The sequence below is a fragment of the Quercus lobata genome, chromosome 5 (genome assembly GCF_001633185.2).
Source record: "Quercus lobata isolate SW786 chromosome 5, ValleyOak3.0 Primary Assembly, whole genome shotgun sequence".
NCBI classification, from domain to species: domain Eukaryota; kingdom Viridiplantae; phylum Streptophyta; class Magnoliopsida; order Fagales; family Fagaceae; genus Quercus; species Quercus lobata.
This window is the reverse complement of record NC_044908.1, coordinates 28,831,101-28,853,334: the sequence shown is the minus strand read 5'-3', so window position 1 is coordinate 28,853,334 and position 22,234 is coordinate 28,831,101. Positions and strand designations below refer to the sequence as shown.

The following is a 22,234-nucleotide window of genomic DNA, read 5'->3' as shown; positions in this document are numbered from 1 at the left end:
TACGAGGCTCACTCACCAACTTAAGAAAGATGTTGGTTGCAAAGTTCTTCAGTTCATCACACAATGAAGATCACGAAGCTCCTTGGTTATAAAACCCTACGATGTACAAACACAGCAGCTTCTTCAAGAGAAAGATGAACTAGGGAAAATTCTATCTCCAGTCACAATTTGCATGAACACAACTTTACTTCACACTCGCGCAACCTTTTACGGCCCTTAAAATAATCCTTATATGTTTAGGGTTATGAGAAAAGAAAGCCCAAACATATATACATGGATTGGATGAAAATCAGAGCTGAAAATCTATTTTTCATAAACCTCGATAGATAGCATATCTGTCGAGATAACTGTTGAGCATCGGGCTTCAGCAGCTTTTTAAACCTCGATAAATACTAGCTGTCGAGCTTTAAAATCCAGCACTTCTTCATTTGTTTCTTAGATAGACTTGCATGGATTTAACACTTGATCTTGAAATACACTGTTTTTGTATTTTTTTTTTTTTCAATTTTTTTTTAATGAAAAACAAAGTAAAGCAAAACTAAAAAATAAACAAACAAAAAGATGTTAAACAAAACAATGCATAAAACTAGATGCAAAAGCATGAGGAAGACGGAGAAGAAGGAGAGATCAATCCATGGAGATGACTCCAATGTTTTGGCAAAGGAATTCAAAACATTTGCTATCAAGAGGTTTGGTAAACAAATCAACCTTCTGATCATCAGTGTGAATGAACTCAAGAGTAAAAGTATCATCTTCGATAAGCTCCCAAATGAAGTGATGTCGAATCTCTATGTGTTTAGTTCGAGAATGTTGAACTAGATTCTTAAAGATGTTGATGGCACTAGTATTGTCGCAGTAGATGGTAAGATGCTCTTGACAAATACCATAATCATGGAGAAGATTTTGCATCCATAGAAGTTGGGTGCTACAGCTACCGGCAGCGATGTACTCAGCTTCTACAATGGATAATAAGATGGAATTCTGCTTTTTGCTCATCCAAGAGACAAGATTATTACCCACAGAGAAACAACCCCCCGATGTACTCTTTCTATTATCAACATTCTCAGCCCAGTCAGCGTCAAAATATCCAGCTAAGACATCATTTGTGTCCTTGCTGTACCACACACCAAAGTTGGCAGTGGTTTTAACATACTTTATGATTCTTTTCAAAGCAATCACATCTCTTTGGGATTTGCTTCATATCTAGCACACACTCTCACACTATAACTAATGTCAGGTCTACTAACAGTAAGGTAAAGAAGACGACCTATCATGCTTCTATAAAGAGATGAATCAACACTTTTACCTAACAAGTCAACAGTGAGTTTAACATTTGGGCTTATAGGGGTTCTAACAGAACTAGCAGATTCCAAACCAAACTTTTTCATAAGATTTCTTACATATTTAGATTAAGATAGGAATATACCTGAATCTTGTTGACAAATCTGCAAGTCAAGGAAGTGAGTCAGCTTTCCAATCATGCTCATCTCGAACTCGACCTGCATGAGTTTTGAGAAACTATGAGCAAGTTCATCCTTAGTCGACCTAAAGATGATATCATCAACATAGACTTGAGCAACTATCAACTTGCCGTCTTCCCTTTTGATGAAGAAAGTTTGATTAGCTTTTCCTCTTGTGAACCTATGTGACACCAAGTATTGTGTGAGTTGATCATACCAAGCTCTAGGGGCTTGCTTTAAACCATAAAGTGCCTTCTTGAGGTACAACACATGATCTAGAAAGTGTGGATCAATGAATCCTTTTGGTTGAGCCATATAGACATCTTCTTTAAGGAACCCATTCAAGAAAGTAGTCTTTACGTCCATTTGGTACTTCAAGTGACATGCTAGGGCTATGAGAATTCTGATGGACTCCATACGGGCTACTGAAGTAAATGTCTCATCATAGTCTACTCCTTCCATTTGAGAATATCCTTCAGCTACAAGACGAGCCTTGTTGCGGATCACATTACCCTCCTCATCGGTTTTATTGCGAAATATCCACTTTGTGCCGATGATGTGCTCACCCTCCGATCTAGGTACTAAAGTCCAGACATCATTCCTCTAAAATTGAAGCAGTTCATCTTGCATAGCTTCAACCTAGCTTTCATCCTGAAGAGCTTTCTCAACTTTAGTGGGTTCAACCTGCGACAAGTAACAAGAATAAGACACAAAGTTAGCAACACATTTATCAACCGTATGCTTCCTTAGCATAAGTTCATTCATGTTTCCCACAATAACTTCAGGAGGCTAATTCAATTTGATCCTGGAGGAAAGTCCTTTCTCTTCATGGGATTTAGAATCAGGTGAAGTAGATATGTCTACTGAATCTTCTACAACACTTGGAGTACCGGGAGTACTTGGAGATGCAGGCTCTTGTCCAATAATATCTTGAACTTCCTTGGGCTTGGGTGGAAGAATCTCTTTGGGGATTTCCTCACTAAATTTCTCATAACCAAACTCTGAAGATTCATCAATAACAACATTCACCGTTTCCATTACCTTCATGGTTCTTTTGTTGTATACACGATAAGCCTTGCTTGTAGAGGAGTATCCCAGAAATACTCCTTCATCGCTTCGGGAGTCAAGTTTTCCCACATTCTCTCTATCCTTAAGAATGAAACGAGAACTTTCAAAAATTCTGAAATACTTCACATTTGGCTTCCTTCCCTTCCATAACTCATATGGAGTCTTCTTGGTACGGGGTCTAAAATTCACCCTATTTACCGTATGACATGCAGTGTTAACAGCTTCTCCCCACAAGTTTCTAGCCATATCCTTGTTGTGAAACATGGCTCTAGCCATCCCTTGAATAACCTTATTCTTTCTTTCTACTACATCATTTTGCTAAGGAGTAATAGAAGCAGAGAATTCTTGAGATATACTTGATCTCGTGCAAAAGGACTCCATATATGAGTTCCTGAATTCTTTACCATGATCACTTCAAATTTGATCAATCTTCAAGCTCTTCTCATTCTGTAATCTTGTGCACAAGGCTTCAATGTGCTTAGGAGCATTAAACTTGGATCATAGGAGTATGACCCAAATGTACCTAGTGAAGTCTTCTACCACAACCATGATGTATCTCTTTCTACCAAGAGACTTGGTTTTGGTTGGACCTATGAGATCCAAATGTAGTAGCTCCAATGGTTTGGATGCAGCGGATGTTTGGCTTTTGTCCGGATGTTTAGCTTTTGTCTGTTTTCCAAGCTGACATGGTCCACACACCACATTGCTCACTCTACTGAGCTTTGGTATCCCCAAAACTGACTCATGCTTAGATACAATTGAAAGCTGTTTGTAACTAGCATGTCCCATCCTTTAGTGCCATAGATCTTCATTTGGTAAACGAATGCCATTGCATACACCACTTATGAGTTTCTTTCCAGACTCATCCATGACAAGGCATTTTCCCTTGAGAATAGTACCATGAAGTCTTGATCACATATTTGACTTTTGCTCAGCAGGTTCACTCTCAGACCTTCTACATATAGAACATTTGCAATGTTTGGCAGTTTAGGTAGAGAGATGATTCCCTTTCCTTTAATTTGTGATTTGCTTCCATCGCCAAAAGTGACATTACCACCTTTCTTAGACTCGAAAACCTTGAAGAGAGATCGGTCTCCAGTCATGTGTCTTGAGTAGCCGCTGTCAAGGTACCACAAACACGTGTCCATAACCTTAAATGCGAACTTCATCATGAAGCACACTTCATGCTTAGATGACAGATCAGTGGGAATGGTGTTTTCTCTCATCTTCCTTTTATGAACAAAACCTTTAACGTTCACTCTTTTCAAACGAACTCCTTTGCTAATTTTCATTCCGAGACAGTCTAGTTTCTTCTTTGTCAAGCTGAGATCTTTTCCAAAAGTCATCATAATAGAATTTAAATAACTTTTAGACTTGCATTTTTTGATACACTTAAACAAGTAGAGATTAGAAAAACAAGATGTATTTGAAAACAAAGATTCTTCAAGTCAGTTGCAGCCATGACAACAGGGGTCAATGGATCACACAGCAAAGATTAATCCTAATCAGAGTGTGTCTGCTTTGATATCACTTGATAGGCCCAGAAAGTATTGACCCCTTGTAATGAATTAACAAATTAATTAGCCAAGTTAATTAATGCAATTAGCATGCAATATGCGTAGTAGCACAAACAAATCACCAATTAACTAAATGCAGCAGAAATTAAATTGACACGGTGATTTGTTTACAAATGGGGAAAATCTACACAACAAAAATCCCACCGGGTGATTTTAAGGTCACCACTCCTGAGAATTCACTATTATCACAACAAGCGGTTACAAGTAAAGGAATTCCAGTACCTTATACAAACCTACAATTGAACCTTTATCATAATACCTAATTGGAATTGCTCTGTAGTGACAATCTCTCATTTTCAATGCACGGCTTCCAGTAAATGACTAACTAATTCGATGCGCGGATCCCAGTACGTGGCTTACTCACCAACTTGAGAAAGATGTTGGCTACAAAGTTCTTCAGTTCATCACAAAAACCTACGGTATACAAACACAGTAGCTTTTTCAAGAGAAAGATGAACTAGGGAAAATTCTGTCTCCGGTCACAATTTGCATGAATACAACTTTGCTTCACACTCGCGCAACCTTTTACGACCCTTAAAATAATCCTTATATATGTTTAGGGTTGTGAGAAAAGAAAGCCCAAACATATACACACGGATTGGATGAAAATCAGAGTTGAAAATCTGTTTTTCATAAACCTTGATAGATAGCATATCTATCAAAATAGCTGTCGAGCATCGGGCTTCAGCAGCTTTTTAAACCTTGATAAATACTAGCAGTCGAGCTTTAAAATCCAACACTTCTTCACTTGTTTCTTGGATAGACTTGCATGGCTTTAACACTTAATCTTGAAACCTTGTTCCTTGAAGCATTAAACACATCCTAGATCTACCCAATTACAAGTAAAGTGCGTTTTGTCAAAGGATTAGCCAATTCTAATTTAATATATGTTCCTAACATTAAATCACATATGTCCTAACTGTCTCTCCCATTGCAGATCATATCAAATCCTCCCTGATAAAAAGAAAAGGTGAGCAAATTAAATATGACTATTTTATAACTCCAACATGCATGGTTACATCTATAGCTCATGGCTAAATTACATATATAGTGAGTAAAAATTTTCCATAGGTGTGTTTAGCAAGCCCAAAACACCTAGCTTTTTGAGCTTATTTTGGCAGGCCTCACACTAAAAAAAAAAAACTTTTCCCCATCCTTTTCTAGAGTACTATTAGCAAATAAACAATCAACAAAAAAATAATAGTCGCTAACCCGTGCAATGCACGGGAAAAATTCTTATGAAAGTATAGTTTATATATAAAAAAAAGCTTCCTAATTTTACATGAACTATATAATTGTAAAAATTCAAATGTGAACTCTCCACTATAATGAATAATTCATGTTCAAAAGGTAGTTACAACATGCTAGAAATCGTGAAGTGTTCTAGACATTTTTTTAATAAGTGAACAACTCGTCCTAAACCTTACTAAAACTAAAAGAAAATCTAAATCAAATAATCATTCACTTGAACAGCTACAAACAACCATGACAATTTCATAACTACAATTTGGTGATTCCATGGTTCTTTTTTTGTACACATAGGTCCTATACATTGGCTTCAACTATTACTGTAACGACCCAAGGAAAAGCGCTAGCCACATCTGCGCTATACCTCAAAAGGACTAGTCACAATTGAAGCTCCTTGCAGTTGTTAATAAAGCCTAGATCTACCTAGTAAATACCCGATGTGGGACTCATCACACACCCACACACATCACACAATCAATCAAATTGGGGTATCACATTCTCCCCCACTTAAATCCCTAACGTTCTCGTTAGGGCCCACTTTGTGGGGTAGTGTCTCTGAGCCCACACAGAATTACTGGGCCGGCTTTGATACCATATGTAACGACCCAAGGAAAAAGCGCTAGCCACATCTGCGCTATACCTCAAAAGGACTAATCACAATTGAAACTCCTTGCAGTTGTTAATAAAGCCCAAATCTACCCAGTAAATACCCGATGTGGGACTCATCACACACCCACACACATCACACAATCAATCAAATTGGGGTATCACAATCACGAACTACTCCCAAACCATAACATATTTTTTTTTGCGATTTCCTTCTTTTTTTTTTTTTATATAGGTATTGTTCTGCAATTCCTTGATAGCCAAATTTACCTTATAATACATACCTACAAGAGGTCTCCATCTACACTCTTCAATAGCCACTCTTAAAGGTTATCTGCATCAAATTCATTGTTGTCTTTAAAGAGCATCACCCGCCCACCTTTGGTTCCGATTATACCATAGCAGCCAGGCTATATTTAGCATGACCTCCACCTCCATGACATACCCATTTTGTTTTAAAGACAAAAAAGATTGAAATAATTCATAGGTAAATATTGTGGACCACCTTTCAAGCAAAGAGTATAAGTTATGGCTGCATATTTATTCTCCAAAACCAATTCCAAAAACCTCTGTTTTCCCATACTAAAATTTGGGGGATATATGAGACTCCAATCTACCAAACCATGTAATTCTCAATTAAACAAAATAAAAGAATATATCAGATCATTTTATTAAATAGTCATAAAATTATCAAATGATTGTAGAAATATTACTTGGTAACCCCCCCCCCCCCCCCAAAAAAAAAAAAAAAAAAAAGCAGCTAACCAAATAGGTTAGTTTTGAACTTAACTTTCATCCAATGAAATTGATTCTAGGAACACATCATGTTTTTAGTGCAAAAGAGACCAGAAGATTGATTATAAAGCAATAACATTTGATCTCTGATTTTGAAAAAAGAGAAAGAGTAGTGGGTGTTACATAGGCATATGTTCATAGTGAAAGACCAATAAATAGCACAAATGAGAGAAAATTCTTTTTGGAGCATAGCATGTCTTGTTGGAGCAGAATAAGCAACAGTGAATCCTATGACAAAATTAAAATAATGAGAAATTAAAAATCATTAGACTTACAAAAAGAAGTAGATTACCTAGATATAATTACAAACAAATAGCGCAAGCATAAGTTGATGTAGTACCCTTCTGGCTCTTAAAAGTATAAGTGGGTGGTTGTGGTCTAGAGGTATTCCTCTAGGCATATTTCAAACATATTAGCAAAAAAAAAAAAAAAAAAAAAACATGGATCAAAGATATAGTAACTGGCATCATACAGCTATGGGCTAACCTTTGCTTTCTCTTTTGTAGGCATCTATTTTATGAGTCAATAGTGCAATCATCTTAATGGTATTAAAAGTCAGAGGATTCATTTTGCAAGTACATATTTTCTAAACAATATAATACTAAGGAAATAAAATGCAGGTCTATAAGACATGTTTTCAAACATGTATCATGCTATAAAACTCAGTCAACATTTATGCAAACACTGTTAACACAGTTAAAATAAAATTGTTATATATTAATTAGAAGCCCAACTATTAAAACAATCTAAATATCGTAGCCTTTGAATTATAAGTTTGGAGTACCCTAAAAAAACAAATCCAAATATTCCAAGCAAAAGCAAATCATTTCAAAGGCTGCAGAATGAAGAAGAAATTGAATTAAAAATCAGAGAAAAAATGAAAAAAAAAATTTGAAGATTTTGGTAATCTAACAATCAATTAAGATAAAAAATCTTTCTCAAAAAAAAGAGAAAAAAAAAGAGATAAACAATAAACATAAATCATATCAGTTGAGATCAATGCATGTCACTATTTGAAGGCCAAAGAGATATTTTGTATTAAGTTTGATTCAATAACATACAATTAATAACCACTAGCAACTAATCTTCATGATCATGTGCATGGTAGCGTACATTTTAAAATAAGATCAATGAGAAAAGGTATTTAACAGAAGTAATAGAAGTCCTAAAAACGAATAGAAAAAAGTACAATGTGTCTCATATAAGAAAAGTGAAGTCCTAAAAAAGGAATAAAACCTGTGTTAGTGATAGATTGCCTATCTACTTTCTACTTTATACACAGATAGAAAAATCAATGATAGATAAATCGAGGGGAAGAAAAGCATCATGTATAGGAGGAAAAAAAAAAAATAGATCAAGCATGGAAAAAGAATAAGAAAGAAAAAAAACCCGGAGAATATTAATAGATCAAATCTAAAGGGCAAAATCCTTCTTCATAATTGTCTTTGCCAGTGATCATAAGATTCATAACTAATGCCAATTACGTTATCTTTCCACAGTTGCCACATTACAATGAAAATTTCAATGTCATACATATAAATTCAATGTTGAAAGTTCAAATATGTGTATAAACCACCCTTGAACGTTTAGACCCCCAAAAACAAATTAACCAATTCAAGCTTTATGACAAACAACTAGTGTGCGGAAAATGAACATAAGCTATAAACAGAATTGGAAATCAATCTAAGCCAATTAAAATCACATCCACAACAGAAAATAAAAGACAAAGATAAAGGGAAGAGAGATGCAAACACAAGGACAACACACGATGTGTTATCGAAGAGGAAACCGAAGCCCTCGGCGTAAAACCTCTCTGCCGCCCTCCAAGTGGTCAATAGTCCACTAGAAAATGTAGTTGGGATACATGAACAGCAATAGACCCTCCAAGCCTAATTTACCTGATGTACCTAAGCCCTCCAAGCTTCTTGCTCCAACGAGGTTGCGCCGAACCTTTTTCTTTTCTAGCTTACCGGATTCCACTATAATCCATAGCATCCACCATCCTTGGCATCTTCCAATGCTCCCAAAGCCCCAAAAACACTCAACACTCTAAATGGGTGTGGGTAGTGTTTGGATAGAAATTTCCTCTCAATAGGTATGACAATGAGAGAGGGAATGAGGAGAGACTACTAAGATTTCTCTCTAAGAATGAGTAGCTCTCTCTAATTGGGTGGGTGTTTTGAAGAAACCTCTCTTAGGGTTTTTCTTTCTGAATAGCCACCCATATTTTGTGGGAATGAGGGGTATTTATACTAGTGTCTGAATGGAATGCAAAGAGTCAATTTTTCCAAAACAGGGTTGGCTGGCGACTTGACCTCACGACTTGACTGAGTCGCGAGTTCAAGCCGCGAGCTAGCTGAGTGGCCAATCTGGATTTTTGTCCTATGGTGCTCCAGCTGGCATGACTGTTTAGCTCCCTTACATGCTCTGCGCGTGTGTAACTTTTGGCGGCTTGCAAGCCGCGAACCTCCCGCAAGATCCAGCCGCGAGTCCCTGCTTCACTGCACAGTCTTGAGCATTTCTTCACACTCTCTCACACACTACCCTTACATGATTCCCACCTAAATACAAGGTTTCTAAGTGCTGTATTACAAGCAAATATGTCACGGCATAAATCCAACACATGGTTGATTAAATTCAACCTTACAAATGTCATGATTTAACTTCTCATATACTTGGTTTAGCTACAAAAATATTGCCTTACATACATAAGAAGGGACGTGGCATTTACCTTTACTGATAAAGGAAAAATGTTAGCACCAAATCACCCCGTTCTTGAGAGACCATTAAGATTCTAGTAGAAAAAAAAATTTATTGACACATCACAATCCTTAAAAGTAGCAGAAACATTGAATCAAAGAACACTAAGAAAAGTGTCAAGTAGACTCAGTATTAAAATCACAATTACTCGGAATTACCTAAATAAACAATTACTTCGAATCTTTATTAGAAAGAGGAGAGACATAAAAACCTGATAAGTCTCAAAGATGAAGTTCCTCTAATATATTTCAGCATCAATGTCCAAATTCTGCCCTACGTATAGCAAGTATTAGCAAAGTATCCATGACCTTCCTCTGGAATTCACAAAGCTACTCCAATGAGAAATTGTTAAACAATGGTATACCACCCTACATCTCATGAGAAAAAGACTAACAAATGTAAATGTAACCAAGCCTGTTATTGGATATAACTATCAAACTAATGATTTAAAAAAAAAAAAAAAAAAAAAAAAAAAAACTATCAAACAATGGTTTAATAGCAAAAATAGAAATGCTTATCATTAGTTAATATAAAGACATAGGCGATAGGAATATTAAAAAATCTTATCAGATTAATATGGAATTGAAGTATTCTAAACATAATATACAAAGTTTGAGAAAAAATGCTTTGGCAACTTCCTCAGAATCAAGAAAATGTAATCTTTGAAGTAGACTGAAATGTAAAGGCTAAAAAAAGAAATTTTATTTTCAAAAAAATAAACCAAAGAAAACTCAATTTTGCAAAGAACTATCCCAAATACATCAATTGACAAAATGTAATCCAATGGATGAATCCAATGATATTGATATTGAGATAGAAAAGAGAAGAAGTCAATTGGAGAAAGAATGAGAAGAATGGTAGTCAGGCCATCCTAATAATTGTTATTAATACCGTTTTGGACCCCGTTTCGGTTTGTCTAGTGGAATGGAATATTTCTGTACCGGTCGATTTCAGCGTACTGTTTCAGGGTGTTTCGGGGTTCTTTAAAAATAATTTATATATATTCTTGTAGAACATAAAATTGTCAATTCTAATAAATAAATAACTAAATATCAAATAATACAAATCATTTAGTCTTAACTCTTAAGTCTTAAACATCAATAACTTGAAATATAACATCACACAATAAGAAGATTACAAGACAATAACTAAATATCAAATAATACAAATTTTACTCCTCCTCCTCATCATCATCCATGAGAAAAGGATCAAATTCATCATCAAAAGAACTCCCAAATATAATTTTTTTTTTTTTTTTTTTTAATAACAGGCCAAATCTAGTACCGGCCGAAATTTACATCTCGGCCAAAATGACTGGAATGGACCGAAACGGCCCAAAATTTGACCCGAGGTGGAACGTGGGGTATTTTGGTACTAGTTTGCATACCGGTACAAAACATTTCGGCCATTCCAGCCGAAACAGAATGGAATCAATAAAAATGGTCTAACTTGCCGATTTTATCCAGTAATGTTTCTTTAAAACACCTGGTGAACGTTATAAATCTGTCTAAACAGAGGTAATTCAAACAACAAATACATAATGGATAAAATGTATTACAAAGTGTGAGATAAACGAAGGAAAAATTAGTCTTTCATAACCTATCAATTTGTTCTAGCAAGTCTTCTTGCTCTCTACTTCTGATTACTTCCTTCTTTCTCATTGGCCTATCGTTGGACCTTTCTCTCATGCTCGAATTATCCCCATCAAATACCTTATCTACATATTGATTTGCTGAATTGAAAGCTAATGAAACAATCTATACTTGAACTAAAAAAAAAAAGGAGAGAAAAGAGATTAAAGCCCTCTAATACATGATTAGTTTCAGCCTTTGTATGTTTTAGGGTTTGAGAGAGGAGTAGAGGAGACATATATGAGAGGAAAATTGCCACCATAATTTCTTAGTCCATTAAATAAAGAATATATCCTCATCAAGTACCTTGCATATTGAATTGTTGGGTTGAAAGCTAATGAAATGATCTATGCTTGATCTGCAAAAAAAGAGAGAGAAAATGATGTGGGAGACGCAAGAAGGTTTTTATTTAGTATTATTTATGTTTGCAAGTCAATTGTATTTTTTATGTTTTAAGTCCTAGTAGTTTATTAGGCTATTAGGATTTTAATTTGGAAGCAAAGTTATTTTCGTAATAAGGCAATTAAGGTTTCCTAGCCAATTAGAACTAGGGTTTAGTAATCTTTTATAAGCAACCTATTGTACTCCTTGAGGAGATAGTTGATATTTTGATGAATGAAAAAAATGGTCGTTTGGTCTTTCTTTGGTCTGGTGCTGACTCTAGGTCTACCCTAGGTGCTGACTCCTAATGGTTTCCCTACTTGGTGTTGACTCCAAGCTAGGCCTAGGTGTTGACTCCTTGGTCATATCCATTTATTTTATTGTTGTTTCAATTTTGTTTTAGTTGTCCTGCGTTAGTTTTGGTATCAGAGCAAACACCGATCTATTGAAGCATCACCACAGGAAAGAACCAAAAAATATCACCCAAAAAAATATTTTAAAAAAAATTAATTGCCGTGTTTCTCATCCCATCAAACCACAATACCCACACAAAAGCCAACCACCATAAAGGAAACCAGATCCAGAAAACCCATATCCCACTCCACTAGAACAGTACTGCAAGAATTCGTTAATACCGATCTTACCCAATCATTCCAAAGCCGCTGCCCACAGCCATCATAATCTACTAGAAGCGCTAGCCACCACAACCACAACACCATTGAAAGCCTCAGCCTCACACGCCACTAGTTCTACTGCAATGCCAAACCTACATCTATCCAATCTCATGAGGTAACCCACTGGCCTGTCTAAATTCCTCTATTCCCCTTCTTTAGCCATTTACGTGACCTACCTGATCTGATTAACCTTAAACAAATCTGACCTGACCCACTTTTATAACCCATACCATTTCCTAATCCGTTCCATTTGTTAATCAAGTTTCCCTCTCTTGCTTTCGACACAGCCAATTAGGAAGCCTTTTTGATTTTAGTATTCCCTGACCCAGTCCAAATAAAACCAACCAACCCAAGTCATTTTTAAACCAAAGCCTTTAAGTGAGTGCCCACCACTAGCCCCCCCCCCCCCCCAAAAAAAAACAAAAAAAAAAAATTTCAAAACCAATTAACCAAATAGCCCAGTCCTATACCCCTTCACTGCAAAATCCACCCTGGCTTAATTTAAAAAAATATAAGTAGTCATATTAGCCCATTAAACCCAGAAGCCAACCTGTGCACATCAAGTGTTCTTCAACTTCGCAGAAATTTTCCATATCAGTGTTTTGTGACTCCAAGTCTAATCTGAATATGACTGCCTTTGATTGAGAATTTGAGAAGGAGATTAAGGAGGTTGGGAATATACTCCTTAACCCTCATTCCTCCATTCATGATCTCCTCACGCTTCTTGATAAAGTTGAAAATTTATTAGCATATATGGAGCAAGAACCATCCAAATCAATGCGAGATGCATTTTTACCCTTAGTGAAGGCACTAATCACTAATAAACTTTTGCAACATGCTGAAATGGATGTGAAGGTTTCAGTTTTATCTTGCATTATAAAGATTAAAGGATAACAGCACCAGATGCCCCATATAAGGATGAGCAAATGAAAGAAATATTTCAACTGATTTTGGCAGCATTAGAAAATATGTCTCATGTGTCTACTCGCTCTTATAAAAAGGTGGTTTCAATTCTTGATACAATGCAAAGGTCAAGTTATGCTTGGTGATGCTGGATCTTGAATATGATGCATTGGTTGTTGAGATGTTTCAAAGTTTCTTAAAGATGATTAGGTCCAACCATCCAACTGTTGTACTTTCAGCCATGGAAACAATTGAGTCTGGACATAAATGAAAGTGAAGACATTTCCTTGGATCTTCTTAGTTCACTTTTTTCTATTGTAAGAAAGGCAAATCAGAATGTTTCACCTATTTCATGGACATCGGGGGAGCAAATAATCTCTAGGATTAATGCCCAGCTAGAAAAGATAATGGCACCCACTCAAAAACTACCCAGCAAGCTTGAGGGTGCACATAATGTGAAAGTTGAAGTTGTTGAACCTGCTTCTAATCAACCCTCCATAGTCCTTGAAGATCTACATCTTGGTGAAGTCAAAGAGGTTAAAACCACATTGCTTCCTATGGTTCATAAGGTTCAAGGCGAGATTATACTGATTCCACACATTGATTTTGTTATTCCAAATGAGTTTGATATGGTGGAATTCAAGGTTTTTCTTTTCCCTATGCTCCCTAAGGAGATGCACAAAAATTTTTATTTAGTATTATTTATGTTTGCAAGTCAATTGTATTTTTTATGTTTTAAGTCCTAGTAGTTTATTAGGCTATTAATATTTTAATTTGGAAGCAAGGTTATTTTTGTAATAAGGTAATTAGGGTTTCCTAGCCAATTAAAACTAGGGTTTAGTAATCCTTTATAAGCAACCTATTATACTCCTTAAGGAGATAGTTGATATTTTAATGAATGAAAAAATGGTAGTTTGGTCTTTCCTTGGTCTGGTGTTGACTCTAGGTCTACCCTAACTGCTGACTCCTAGTGGTTTCCCTGCTTGGTGCTAACTCCAAGCCAGGTCTACGTGCTGGCTCCTAGCTCATATTCATTTATTTTATTGTTGTTTCAGTTTTGTTTTGATTGTCCTGCGTCAGAAAATTAGAGGAGCAGTAAAGCCTAATTGGAGATATAGAGGAGAGAAGTAGATGATAGATGGATGAGGAAATACCATTTGATGTAAATGTCATAGGCAACAGAGAAGATTTAATTTTTTATATATGTGTGTGAAAAAAAAATGTAAACTTTCTTTAATTGCTAAGATTAGCATTCTTTTTTTGGGGGGGGGGGGATAGGTCGCATCAAATACCAAGCATAAAATTTAAAACAAGAACAATAGTAAAAGCTTATGGTGTCTAAAAAATAGCCAACTCCTTACTCGTCCATGGATGTCGTCCATACAAAAGGCACGTCATCCTAAGTTCATAAGGCAGACTACACTACTGTCATCCAGAGAAACCTCTGGACGACGTGTACTAACTGGTGAACTATTTCTCGTCCAAATAGCACTTAGGACGAGAGCAAGGAAGTTTTGACATGAAAAGATAACCGCTATAGCGGTTATCAAATTGTACGCTCCGGACTCCGTGAAATAGGGGGAAGTTATCCAACAGATAACCGTTCCCTAAACCTATAAAAGGAGATGAATCTCCGACAAAAAAAGGCTAAGTATTTCTTCTTTCCAGACAATATATTTCTTTAAGAGGAGAATTGCTAACTTCATCATCGGAGGAATTTTGACCGGCCAACCCCGGTCTCCTCTGATCTTCTATTTCTTATCTTTCAGGCCCTCAACATCATCGTGATTCGTGCTGTTCGACTAACTGATTCCTTGATCGCTATCAGTTGGCGCCGTTTGTGGGAAGAAATTGTTTTACAATTTTCTTCTCTTTGACAAAAAGTTGATGGTATGGACCAGATCGAGGGCTACCAGCCCAGGCCATCAGGGAAGCAGAGATGCTTCGAGCAACCCTCACCGTGATCGCCAATCTGCACCGGCCATGCAGACTTCATCTATCCAAAACATACAATCCATGGCGGCCGCAATGGCGGAGTTGACTCGCCAAAACCAAGAATTAAGAATGGAGATTAATCTAAGGAGGCAGACGCGTGAAGAACGTGAGGGTGGAGAACAAACGCAGAGTCGTGATGACAGAGAGAACACTGAGATTGGAAGTCAGTTAAGAGGTACCACTTCACGAGCAGTGCCACATTTGAAGGAAGAGATGGACCAAATGAGAAGATTCATGGAGGAAATGAAAGAGAATATGAGAAGGACAAATCCTATAGAAGACCTGGTCCACCGAACTGATTCCCCCTTTACGGCTTCCATCAACGGTCACCCTCTACCATCGAAGTTCAAGATGCCTTCTCTGGATTCGTACGATGGAACACGAGACCCGTTCGATCACATTGCTACCTTCAAGACCACCATGCATCTCCAAGAGGTTCCCGATGAAATAATGTGCAGAGTATTCCCTACTACCCTCAAGGGCCCAGCACAAGTTTGGTTTAGCAAAATACCCCCGAATTCGGTGAGTTCTTTTGAAGAGTTAAGCAAGTTGTTTGTTAACAACTTCATAGGAGGACAAAGACATAAGCGTTCCTCGTCCAACCTATTGACCATAGAGCAGGGAGAGAACGAGAGTTTACGGTCGTTCATCACCCGTTTCAACATAGAAGCCCTGAGTGTGGACGAAGCAGATGATAAGCTCTTGTTGGCGGCTTTCCATAATGGGGTGAATTCGGATTTGTTCATTCACAAACTCTATGAAAAAGAGCCCCAATCCATGGCAGAACTTGTCCATTCGGCTCAAAATTTTATGAATGCAGAAGACGCAATCATTGCTAAGAAGAGGAAGAGGTCTGAGAGAGTAGACGCAAATCCCGGTCACCACTTAGAGTAGGGCCCTCGTCCAAAGAAGGGACGAACGGAAGACAGGAAAGACCAAGACATTAAGAACCCGGCTCTTCAGCATGGAACTAGCAGTATACCTCTTTGAACGTCCCACTTGAGCAGGTCCTTATGCAGATCAAGGATGATCCTTCCTTGAAGTGGCTGGAGAAAATGAGGGGAGATCCCAATAAATGCAATCGGAACAAGTACTGTCGCTTCCACAGGGATCATGGTCATGATACAAACGAGTGTTTCGATTTAAAGCAGCAAATCGAAAATCTCATAAGGCAAGGGAAGCTAAGGAATTTCCTTGGACGAGATAACAGGGACGAGAAGATGAAAGGGAAAATGGAAGAATCATCACGACCACCCCTCGGAGAAATAAGAGTCATTATAGGGGGAAGTTCGATAGGCCAGTCATCCAAGTCCAAGAAAGCATACTTGAAGGTAGTGCAGAGTGTCCAGCTTTCTGGACGATCACCGAGAGTAAGGTCCACGGACGAAGCAGCGATCACCTTCACGGACGAAGACGCTGAGAGAATTCATCACCCCCATGATGATGCTCTCATCATCACCTTAATGATTGCTGACTACACAACTAGAAGGATGCTTGTAGACAACGGAAGCTCGGCGGACATTTTGTATTATCCAGCTTTTCAACAAATACGGCTAGGACGAGACCAGCTCCGTCCAGTGAACTCCCCCTTAGTAGGTTTTGGTGGAATGAAGGTACCCGTGGATACTATTTCCTTATCAGTGGTAGTGGGGGCATACCCATGACAAATCACCAAGGATGTGAATTTCCTTGTGGTAGATTTTCCGTCCTCCTATAACGCCATAATTGGAAGACCAACTTTGAATAGTTGGAAGGCCATTACCTCTACTTACCACCTATCAGTTAAGTTTCCAATAGAACACGGAGTAGGGTAGGTACAAGGGGATCAACTGGCAGCAAAAGAATGTTACTTGGCCATGTTGGCCATGGACGAGCAAATTCAAGCCATGAATATTGAAGAAAGGAGAATGGTAGCAGAGCCTACCGAAGCATTAGAAGACATTTCTCTGGACGAAGAGAACCCTGAGAAGTGTACCAGGGTTGGAGCAGATCTAGAAGAGAAGATTAAGGAGGACCTCGTCCACTTTTTGAAGAAAAATATTGATGTGTTTGCATGGGGTCACGAGGACATGTCGGGTATAGACCCTAGTGTCATTACCCACCGTCTGAATGTATGCCCTTCCTCCAAGCCAGTGCGGCAAAAGAAGAGGGTGTTTGCCCCTGAGAGAAATGATGCTATCAAAGACGAAGTTCAAAAGCTGATGGGGGCGAGGTTTATTCGGGAAGTGTACTACCCAGATTGGTTGGCAAATGTTGTAATGGTCAAGAAGGCAAATGGTAAGTGGAGAATGTGCGTGGATTTTACTGACTTGAACAAGGCTTGCCCGAAAGATAGTTATCCGCTACCACGCATTGATCAATTGGTGGACTCAACTGCGGGCCACAAGTTGCTTAGTTTCATGGACGCTTTTTCAGGATACAATCAAATAAGGATGGACGAGGCGGACCAGGAGAAAACATCCTTTATCACTAGTCAAGGCTTATTCTGTTATAAGGTGATGCCATTCGGCTTAAAGAATGCAGGGGCCACATATCTGAGATTGGTCAATCACATGTTTCGACAGCAGATTGGGCGAAATGTGGAAGTCTATGTAGACGACATGCTGGTAAAGAGCCAAGACGAAGGGAGGCATCTAAACGACCTGCAGGAGACATTTGACACGCTAAGACAGTATCACATGAAGCTGAATCCTAGTAAATGTGCTTTCGGAGTATCATCAGGAAAATTCCTTGGCTTTATGGTCTCCCACAGGGGAATTGAAGCAAATCCTGATAAAATTCAAGCAATACTGGATATGAAGCCTCCGCAGAATACCAAGGAGATCCAATCTCTTACTGGACGAGTCGCTGCACTCAACAGGTTTATCTCTAAAGCCACTGACAAATGTTTGCTATTTTTTAAAGTTCTTAGAAAAGCATTCGAATGGACCGACGAGTGTCAGGGAGCTTTTGAGTATCTGAAGGCATACCTGACCAAGTCTCCATTGTTGAGTCCGTCAGTAGTGGGAGAGGAATTATACTTATACTTGGCGGTAACCCCGTATGCCGTGAGTTCAGCACTGATAAGAGAAGAAGGTAAAGTGCAAAGACCCGTGTACTATACGAGTAAGGCATTGAGGGGAGCGAAAGGACGGTATCCACAAATGGAGAAGTTGGCCTTCGCATTGATCACCGCTTCCAGGAAGCTGAGGCACTATTTCCAGGCCCATGTCATTAATGTCATGACGGATCATCCACTCAAGAAGGCGATGAACAGACTGGAAGCTGCTGGACAGTTGATTCAGTGGGCCATCGAACTCAGTGAATTTGACATCAGATATCAACCAAGGCATGCCATAAAAGCTCAAGCATTAGCAGATTTCATTGCGGAATTTACCCCAAGTCATGATGAGACAGAAGGCAGTGACAGATGGGTCGTCCATGTGGATGGATCATCTACAAAGTATGCAGGGGGAATTGGTGTAGTTTTACAATCCCCGGAAGGAGACAAATTGAGGCATAAGGTTCGTCTACAGTACCAAGCAACTAACAATGAAGTCGAGTATAAAACCCTTCTCAAAGGGCTAGAATTGGCTAAGTCTGTGGAAGCCAAGTCTATACTCATCTTGGGAGATTCTCAGTTGGTCATGGGGCAAGTAAATGGAATGTACGAAGCAAAGGAGGAATGGATGAGGAAATACCTTAGTAGGGTGATGCGCCTAATGAAGAGATTTGAAAAAGCTGAATTCGTTCAAATCCCGAGGGAGGAAAACTTGGAAGCTGATACTATAGCGAAAGAAGCCTCAACAAATGAATCTGTAGACGAATCTGATGAAATTCAGTACATGCCAAGCATAGATATTTCGGAAGTACAACAGGTGGAAAATAGAGGAAATTGGATGACCCCGATTATATCATACCTGAAAGACGGACAGCTACCAGAAGAGAAAGACGAAGCAAGGAAGCTGAGGGTGAGATCGGCTAGATACATACTTCTGAACGAAGTGTTATATAAGAGGGGCTTTTCTCAACCTTATCTTAGGTGCTTGGCTCCAGATGAAGTAAACTACGTACTGAGGGAAGTTCATGAAGGAGCATATGGCAATCACTCAGAAGCCAGGTCCCTTGTCTACAAAGTCGTCCGTGCAGGGTATTACTGGCCAAATATGCAAGCTGATGCTAAAGCGTACGTCAAGGTCTGCGACCAATGTCAATGATTTAGCAACGTCCCCAAACAACCGTCAAAGTACCTCACCCCGATGATGGCACCGTGACCCTTTGCACAATGGGGACTAGATATTTTGGGTCCCTTTCCTCAGGGCATAAGGCAGATGAAATTTCTAGTTGTGGGCATCGATTACTTCACAAAGTGGGTGGAAGCTGAACCGTTGGCAACAATCACACAACAAAATGTTAAGCATTTCGTGTGGAAGAACATTGTATGCAGATTCGGAGTGCCCAAGGTATTGGTATCTGATAACGGATGACAGTTTGACAACGCACTCTTTAGGGACTTCTGCGCACACTTTGGAATACAGAATCACTATTCCTCACCCGCTCATCCTCAAGCAAATGGCCAAGCTGAACTGGCAAACCGATCCTTGTTGAAAATTATCAAGACCCAGCTTGAGGGGGCAAAGGGGGTATGGCCAGAGGAGTTGCCTGGTGTTCTATGGGCCTACAAGACGACGGTGAGAACCCCTACGGGGGAGACTCCTTTCAAGCTAGCTTATGGAAGCGTAGTAGTCATACCTGCAGAAATACATATGGCCAATCACAAGGTGATGATGTATCAAGATAAGGACAATGAGGAGCAGCTCCGTCTGAACCTTGATCTAGTAGACGAGGTAAGGGCAGACGCAGAATACAGGACAGCAAAGTACAAGGACCTCATGGCTAGGCAATATGAATCAATGGTGAAATCAAGGCGTTTCAACATAGGAGATCTCGTCCTGAGAAAGGTCTCTTTGGCAACCAAGAACCCAGCACATGGGAAATTGGGCCCGAATTGGGAAGGACCCTATAGAGTTATCAACTGTAAAAGGCAAGGATCCTACTACTTGGAGGCCCTGGACGGGAGGAAACTGAAGCACCCTTAGAACATGGAGCACTTGAGAAGGTACTATCAGTAAAAGTCAGCCTAGATGAAAGTATGGCCATGGACGAGTCTGGACCTTGTCTGCAGACTTATGATTCTACTTATATTTAATGTTGTTTGTGTTTGGAACTACTATTTTACTATTTATGTTATGTGTTGTGGACGAAGTTAAGGTTTTACTATTTATGTTGTGGTGTTTATGGACGAAGTTATGGAGCTTGTACTTAATAAAAAAGAAAGGCATAAATATATGTATATGCCTTATCTGTAAACAATATTTATGTTATGTACAAAGTATTGTGTAAATTCCTAGTCTCCTTACTATTTTCGTTCGAACTAACCCACTGCAAGGCTGAAAAGCCTAAGATGAGGAAACTCTCCGGACGCGGGGATATAACTTCGACAAACAAGGGAAATGTATGCACGCCCAAGTGTAGACAAGAAAATTTTCCTTGAAATGGCACGTCCACAAAACATCCGTCCCTGAAATAGACGGGATGGAAAATAGTATGTCCACACACGGACGAACAATAATACGTCCACAAAGCTCACCTGAAACAACGGATGAGATTTACACATCCACACATGGACGGATACATGCAAAGACGATGCTCTGGTTTATTAACCAAGAACGTTCCAGAGCAATTAAGCTTATGGACGAATACAAAGTCTTGCATTAGAGAATCAAAAAAGAGGCGAAGTCTGAAGACGGGTGATGTTGATACTTGGGATTTCTCCAAGACGAGTAGAAAGTTCCAAGCACTTCATAAGATATCACCCTCATGGACGAGTAGAAATTTTAAAACAAAAGCATAACTTTCGTCCTTGATATAACAAAAAAGAAAACACAATTGTTTAAAGGGTGGACGACCAACGTCCAAACACCCTCAAGTTACATGATAAGTCGTCCTGAAACTAAGGACGAGATAAATAGAAAGTTACATCAAGTCTTAAAATTACAAAAAAAGAGCATCAAGCTGGTGGGGCGTCTATGTTCTGCTCGTCCTGAAGTGGCTGGGTTGTAGCATCATCCTTCACATTAACATCTTCTGAACTCGTCTGGGGGAGGGAGCTGGTAGAAGCACCACTAAGATTGAGCTTGATAGAGCTGAAATCAATGTTGGGGAAGTTCTCCACGATGTCCATCCTGAAGTCCTCAAACCCAGCTGCATAGTTGGTATCTAGCAGATCAGTGAACTGCTTGGATGCCTTGAACTCTGCAACCGCGTCTTCCTTGGCCTTCTTGAGAAGATCATTCAGCTCGTCATTCTTCTTTTGCAAGTGATCAAAACGAGTTTCCTTCTCCACAACATCAGTCTTCAGCTCTTCAATCTGATTTTGCAGCTCCTTTGCCCCTTCATTGGCTTTAGCAACTGCCTCAGCCCAGCGTTTGCTCTCGTCCTTCACTTCCTTGATTCTCTTCTCTAACAAGACCCTCGTCTTGTCCAGATCAGTTGCTTGCCTGGACGCAGCAATGAACTTGGACATGGCCTGAATCATGGTTTAGTTAGGAAGCTTATCAAAGAGGATGAGACAAAATAAAACAAGTAAAAATACATACCTTGAAAAGATCATGAACCCCAGAATGCTCGAAGTCCTTCAAAGACATGTTATAACAGGCAGATACGTCCGCATCAGTCACAGCCATCCTAAATCTTTCCCAAGCCAGATCCTCGGTCCCAATGAGGTATTAAGGTGCTTGGGCAGAAGGCTGAGACGTGGACGGCGCCTTGACTGTGGACGAGACTTGCATGGGTGAATCTTTGGACTCAGAATCAAGGATCTAGACGTCTTCAGGCTCATGAACAGGAATAGGCGCAGGTTGAACATCCTTGGGCTTGGACGACTTATGTTTGACCTTTTTCTCCCTGCGCCTGCTGGGAAGATTCCCCAGGTCAACCCCCAGTGATAAGTTTTTTCTTTTCTCACCTACGGACGGGTGAGACTGAGGTGCGTCCTGCCCAACTACAGCAGCCTCGTTCACAACTTCTTTACCCTTGTTTTCCTTCATTGTAGCTATTCCTGAAAAAAAAAAAAAAAAAAAAAAAAAAAAAAAAAA

At 39.0% G+C, this 22,234-nt stretch overlaps 1 protein-coding gene across 1 annotated transcript; it reads left to right on the top strand.

The window, feature by feature from the left end:
* The first annotated feature begins 13,510 nt into the window (after positions 1 to 13,510).
* LOC115990293 lies at positions 13,511 to 16,762 on the top strand. The gene is made up of 4 exons (XM_031114141.1): positions 13,511 to 13,747; positions 14,873 to 14,943; positions 15,005 to 15,959; positions 16,106 to 16,762. Exons 1-4 carry the CDS (start codon positions 13,511 to 13,513, stop codon positions 16,760 to 16,762), a joined length of 1,920 nt encoding a protein of 639 aa, XP_030970001.1.
* Positions 16,763 to 22,234: the final 5,472 nt, after the last annotated feature.

Coding starts and splice junctions, on each gene's coding strand:
- LOC115990293 (XM_031114141.1), top strand. CDS start 13,511: ATGGCACCCACTCAAAAACTACCCAGCAAGCTTGAGGGTGCACATAAT. Junction 13,748..14,872: donor TTGATATGGTGGAATTCAAG/GTTTTTCTTTTC, acceptor CTTATCTTTCAG/GCCCTCAACATCATCGTGAT. Junction 15,960..16,105: donor AGAGGAAGAGGTCTGAGAGA/GTAGACGCAAAT, acceptor CCACTTGAGCAG/GTCCTTATGCAGATCAAGGA.